Source organism: Pyrus communis, chromosome 8 (assembly GCF_963583255.1).
Source record: "Pyrus communis chromosome 8, drPyrComm1.1, whole genome shotgun sequence".
Lineage (NCBI taxonomy): Eukaryota > Viridiplantae > Streptophyta > Magnoliopsida > Rosales > Rosaceae > Pyrus > Pyrus communis.
In genome coordinates, this window is record NC_084810.1 from 4,811,935 (window position 1) to 4,818,353 (window position 6,419).

Genomic DNA, 6,419 nt, shown 5'->3' on the forward strand with positions numbered 1-6,419 from the left:
TGGAACCCATTTGCTTTGACTGAAATGTTCCTCAAAAGTTTCGTCATTAGTCATTCGTGTCACAATTTTGTTCTCATTAAACACATGAAAAATTAGATTTTTAATTATATATATATATATATATATATAAATCATACTGGGGAGGAGAAATAGAATATAGGATCTCAAGGGCATAAATAAGTACTCTTAGACCATATCCAATTGAAAGGTCTAAATATAATCTCGTCTAGGATTATAGCCTTGCAAAAAAATATTTTTATTAGTTTTAAGTTTATACTTTAAATTTAAGGAAAACTAATGAAAAGAGCTTAAAAACTTTGAATTTTAACAATAAGGATAAAATAAAGGGTAAAGTGAATAGTACCATGATTGACTTTTTAATGTAAAAATGTGGTTTTTCGTTAAAGTGAACAGTATCAGGAGATTTTCATTAAAATTCCCTTAAATTTATTGGTTAACTTAATTAAACTACTATAGGATGTTTTCAAATCTAACCGTTGAATTTGAATTATTTATTATAACTGAGAAGCTAACCCCCAAAAAAGGTCTAAGAGAAGGGCTAGATTTGGTCAACTTGATGCCCTTTGGCCAAATAATAATCTATTGGGCTCCATAGAATTATAGCCCAGTCATCGGGTTGGAAATGAATTTTTCAATAAATCAAGTATTTTTTTTTGGCTTTGCACTTTTAACCCTCTCTATTGGAGATGACCTTAAGGCTTTTACTACAAGTCCTTTACAAAAAAAATAAAAAAATACCGGTTGGAAAAACATAAAGTTGTGTGTCTGCATCCAAGTTTAGCTAAAACAATGTGTTTCACTATATGCACTCAAGTTTAGCTAAAACAGTGTGTTTCACTATCTTTACCCAAGTTTGAATTTCTTTTTTTTTTCGTAATTTAGATAAATTAATATAATTATCCTAAAGTTTCTTAAAAAATAATTTTTGTCAGTCAAAATTTGAAAAGTAAACACAAAAAATAAGACTAGGTGTGAAGGCCCAAGGCCCAGATATTAGGGCTTTGTTCCGTCTGGACAACCCGTTTTACAATCGAGAGTTTGACTATGAGACCCATAAGAAAGATACTACTAGCACGCACTTATCCAGCGCGTGAGGGACACCGCAAGGCCTATCCACTCGTCCCCTGTCGAAACCATTTGTACGGCATAGTGACATTGCAGAGAGTTCAGCGTTGAGTTCATGGCGGAGATCAAGAAATTTAAGACAATCGGAGTGGTGGGCAGCGGCCAAATGGGCTCAGGAATAGCCCAACTAGCCGCCACGTATGGCTTCGACGTTTGGCTCCTTGACACCGACCCGGACGCTCTCTCAAGAGCCACCAAGTCCATCTCTAGCTCCATCCAGCGCCTAGTTTCCAAAGGGCAGCTCAGCCAGGTTGCTCTCTCTGTCTCTCTGTCTCTCTGTCTCTCTCTCTCTCTCTCCACTTTCCAATTTGGTTACCAATAAATATGATAAGAGGGAAGAAAATGGAACAAAAGGATTGAATTTTTTGGTTCTTTATGTTGATGTGGATATTTGTACTTTGTTGAAAACTGGATAATCATATGCATTAAACTAACTGTAGTTGCAAGCTAATTGAGTGATTAAATTTAATAGTTGGTGGGGTTTGAGGTTCCTTTAGGTATCGAATTTGTTAATCTCGGTGAAAGAATTGGAAATGGAGTTGGTGGAGGTTGTTGGGATGCACCCTAATGAGTTCTTTTGATGCCCGCCGTGGTCGTTTGTGTGGTGGCTCGATGTAGACTTTACTGTGCTTACTATGGCTTGTTGTACTATTGTTCTGATTAATGTGTGGTGAGAGTTGTAGTTCTGGTTAATGAGGGTGCAACACAACTTAAGATTTTCAGTCTTGCGCCGCATGAGTAGAGTTTGTTTGAGTTAAAATGGTAATTTGGTATTATATTCACCACCGCTTCTGGTTGTTTGAGCCTTTTCCAATTATGAATTAACCTTGAATTTAAAGTTTGTAACATGCTATACTTGGTGATTTCTTCTCATTGATCATTAATTTCATCTCGTTTACCGGTTGATGGAGCTGCCTTCTTCAAGTCAATCAATCTTTGTTGTATGTAACTTTGTAGAAACCCTACCTGCCTTTCTCAGGGCTTTAACAAAGTAGATTATGGGTTGGTTTGGTATTGTTGTGCTTTGAAAAAAAGCTGCTTCTGCTGTGCTGTGAGAATAAGCGGCTTTGGTAAATTTTTTTGTAAAAGTGCTTTTGAAAAAAAAAAGCAGTATTATAATGTTTGGTAAACTTTTATGTAAAACAGATGTGAAAAAAAGCTAGTTTTTCAAAGCTAGGTTTTGCAACTTCTTGTTTTTGGCTTTTTTTTCACCCAAAACTGTGAAAAAAAACTGAAGCTGCATGTTTACCAAACACAAAAACAGCTCCCAGCTTTTTTCAGAATCACCTCAGTACCAAACCAGGTCTATATATGCTTGGAACTGCTTCTTAGTAGTATAATTCAAGCTGCTCTTAAGCTTTAGTTTTATGACAGACTTATGGAGTTATTGGTGAAGAAAAACTATAGTTACATTCAATATTTTGCTCACAATACATGTACAGAATTAAAGGAAATCATACACATGTTAACACGGATACACTCGCAATGGAGGGCCATAAAACGAGAATGGTTTTTCTTTTGAGATACCTTTATATTTTAATGGTACACTACATCCTACATAGCCACTTGGAAAGGATATCTTAGTATTTATCTTTGAGGTAAAACTAAGATGGCGATGACGGCAAATTTATGCAGTTGAGCTTGGAAAGCTCTTGGCACACTACTAATTCAAAGTAAAAACCACTAATTGGAACCATTTTGGGGGAAAAATTCAAAGTTTCCATTATATAAATTAGAGTTTATTTCCCTAATCGGAGTTGGAGGGTTTACACCCATCTCCTTCCAAACTCAGAATTGATAAAATGTGAGAACATAAATGTTCTTCTTGTTTAAGGTTTCGTTGGTTTCCGTACACTGTTTTCTCCTGGTTTGTGGATTCATGCAAGTTATGCCTGTTCAATTATTGATGTTTTGACAAAGCATTCGTTTTCCTTTTAACAGGATGTAAGAAAAGATGCTTCAGAGCGTCTACAATGTACCTCAAATGTTGAAAATCTTTGTTCGGCAGATATTATTATTGAAGCTATTGTGGAATCTGAAGATGTGAAGAAAAAGTTATTTCTTCAACTAGATAAGATTGCAAAACGTTCGGCCATACTGGCTTCTAATACAAGTTCCATCTCCATTACTCGTCTTGCATCAGCAACTAGCAGACCACACCAGGTTATGCTTCTTCTTCTTATTCTGAGATTATGCTTATTATATGTTCAGAGAATGATGTTTGAAATGAGAACAAGTTGTGAAAGTTTTGTTCTTTTTAGTTATTTGTTTTCTAATTTCTCGTGTTGATTAACTATCAACCAAAATACGTGACGTTAGGAATCTGATCGTGTCAAATTAACACTGTGATCTGCAGGTGATTGGCATGCATTTTATGAATCCTCCTCCTATAATGAAACTTGTTGAGATTGTGCGAGGAGCGGACACATCAGATGAGACATTTGATGTCACAAAAGCCTTGGCAGAGAGGTTAATGGCTTGGATACGTTGAATTGCTTAATGAATGAAATCTTCCTTTTGTTTCCCGGCGTATTCCTTTCACAATTATACAAAGTTACATTTCCCACTCATATGCCCAAATAAATCCTCTGCCATTTCTTTAACTGTTGACTGTTGATTTTGCAGGTTTGGCAAGACCGTAATATGCTCTCGAGATTATGCTGGGTTTGTTGTGAACAGGATCCTAATGCCGATGATAAATGAAGCATTTTATGCACTTTACACAGGTGTGGCGACAAAAGAAGACATTGATGCAGGAATGAAGCTGGGAACAAACCATCCAATGGGTCCTCTTGAGCTTGCAGATTTTATTGGATTGGATATCTGCTTATCTATTCTGAGAGTTCTTCATGCTGGCCTCGGGGACAATAAATACGCTCCGTGCCCCATTCTTGTACAGTACGTTGATGCAGGTCGCCTTGGAAGAAAACGAGGTATTGGGGTATACGATTACCGTCAAACACCTGAATCAGTAAAACCTTCATCTAAACTTTGAACCTGTGGCGTTTCGAGGATAGCTTACTACAGAAAAAGATCATCTCCGGATCTCTTCCACCAAAGTCACCAGATCAAGTGATCTGGGCCTTTCAAATTTCATTTAACGGCCCACTTGTTTTGACTCCTTAAAAGCTGTGATAATATTTGGCTGTTGGATGAAATTTTGAAGGTCCAAATCACTTGATCCGATGACCTTAGTGGAAAAGATCCAGATCTCTCCGCTTACTGCCATCATCTATACAGTAGTTGTGGATTGTTTACATTTTTCTAATAATGATTGAAAAGTAGTACCTTATTTTTTCAATCAAAACATAAACCGCATGTAATTCCCTGGATTACTGCATTTTGCTTCTCGTTTGTTTTAATTGTTTTGAACTTTTTATGAAGTGTAAAAGTAACAATGATAGGTAATATGCACTCTATTTTAACTAGACAATGTACTGCAAAACAAGGTAAAATCCGTCAGTACATTGTTGTTGCAAATCGCACGAAACTTGTAATTGAAATGGTTAACCGCATTTACTCATGCACCCGCAGTTCAGCTTTGGATTCATTATGCTCTAACACCAATGGAGAATAGTTCTTTCCCCAAGTAGGTTGGAACTCACATGAATCCCTCACCTTTTACCCGGAAGCGGTGGAGCCAAATGGGGGATATTGTCGAACAAAATATGATAACGCTATGGCTATAGGCTAGCTTGCATTATTTGTTTGTCAAACATCATTAGTTGTTGATTAACATTAGCAAATAATTAGTGATGTAAAACATGTTTGCATTTAGTGCTTGCCAGCTCACTGATGGACTGAGCTCAGGTATCACTTAGTGTGTGAAAAAGAAAACAAGAGTAGTTGCTCTTGCTCATTATGCATGGTTCATCATGACCCCACAAGGGAAAGCCTTTTCATAGAAGGGAAATGTTACTAACTTTTTCACTTGCATTTTTTCGTTTAACTATTTTCGTTCCTTTTTTATTCTGCAATGTTATTTGATAATTCGAACTGTTACGATTTCTAGGCTACAAGATCAATTATGCAAATAACCAACCAAATGAAATCGTTTAATTGTTCAAACAAAGTTGTCAAAATTTTAATGTTGCAGTGAGAAACATAATTTGTCTATTTATTGAATTTAGTTAAACTCTTGCATATATGTATTTTAAAGAACGTCTTAAAAAATAGACGGTTCAAATCGTCGTGCAATATTACAAGATGAAAAAGAGATTCGAGAAAGTAAAATAAAAAGGTATAAGAAAATTGCAAACATTTTTTTTTTGAAGAATTACCTTCATTTGCTGATCATGGCTATTTGACGAGCCCCACTGACTCACTGAGCCCTAGCCTCAGTCCCATTCCGATCTGGCATTATTAGGCAGACATCACCTTTATTGCCACTTGAGAGTGATAGAAGTGGAATCCAGCGGTTGTATTTTCTCTTCTTTTTTATTTTTTTTAATTTCTGCAAACCCCACAGGTTTAATAATTAGATAAGAAAGAAGATAGAAATGCAAGGCAAAGCTCAAGTACTTTTGCTACACATAAAGTTCTGAGGAAAATTTGAGAGCAGAGAATTATTAGGTGAAAGAAAAGCTATGAAGTTCTTGTTCCAGTGTCCATGCTGTTCTTGTTTCTGCTTCATGAAGCCGAAGAAGGGCAAAGCGAGGGTGAAGGCGGCGGCAACTGAAGTGGCCAAGGAAGAGAAGAAGGTTGAAGCAAAAGAAGAGAAGAAAGTTGAGTCCAAGGAAGAGAAGAAAGAATGACAACAATGCAGCTACCTACAACATCAGATCATATATGCTTATCAAACATGTATTTTGATTGTTGATTGTTAAACCCTTCTTTAGTTCTTCAAGTTCGATTTATATTAAGTGTGTACGACCATGAATGACGAGTTTGATATGCTAATAAGCTTGCATGCATTTTCGTGTTCCGATTCTAATGTTGGAATGCTGCATTTTGTTGTAATATTTGAGAGCTGGGGTTTCAACTCAAATTTCCGGTAGTACTCTCTAGTGCTTTCAATTATACATGTTTTCTTTCAAATTATTGCAGATTTAAGGCTTAAGGCAATAAGTACTCGCATAATTAGTGCATTCATCGTAGTAGAAGCTCCAGCTCCGTGTCAAAGTCACGGTTATCACTATCATCAATAACATATCTAACCTGATTAACGGATCACCAGATCTGTTTCTAAAGATTGTTCAGAGTGATTATAATTTGCTTATAACAGTGTACATGAACTAAATAATTCTTTGGTTTAATGCAGAATATGCAGATTC

General features: G+C 36.2%; 1 protein-coding gene across 1 annotated transcript; it reads left to right on the forward strand.

Annotated features, from left to right (window-relative positions):
• The first annotated feature begins 1,111 nt into the window (after positions 1 to 1,111).
• On the forward strand, positions 1,112 to 4,520 carry LOC137742555 (uncharacterized). Its single transcript, XM_068482456.1, has 4 exons — positions 1,112 to 1,396; positions 3,088 to 3,309; positions 3,503 to 3,615; positions 3,772 to 4,520. The coding sequence occupies exons 1-4, from the start codon at positions 1,202 to 1,204 to the stop codon at positions 4,139 to 4,141; spliced, it is 900 nt and encodes a 299-aa protein (XP_068338557.1). The 5' UTR covers positions 1,112 to 1,201; the 3' UTR covers positions 4,142 to 4,520.
• Positions 4,521 to 6,419: the final 1,899 nt, after the last annotated feature.

What these genes read in the sequence shown, in the direction of transcription:
- LOC137742555 (XM_068482456.1), top strand. Translation starts at nt 1,202, where the DNA reads ATGGCGGAGATCAAGAAATTTAAGACAATCGGAGTGGTGGGCAGCGGC. An exon ending in CCAAAGGGCAGCTCAGCCAG is followed by an intron (nt 1,397 to 3,087) that starts GTTGCTCTCTCT and finishes TCCTTTTAACAG; the next exon opens with GATGTAAGAAAAGATGCTTC. An exon ending in ACAAAAGCCTTGGCAGAGAG is followed by an intron (nt 3,616 to 3,771) that starts GTTAATGGCTTG and finishes TTGATTTTGCAG; the next exon opens with GTTTGGCAAGACCGTAATAT.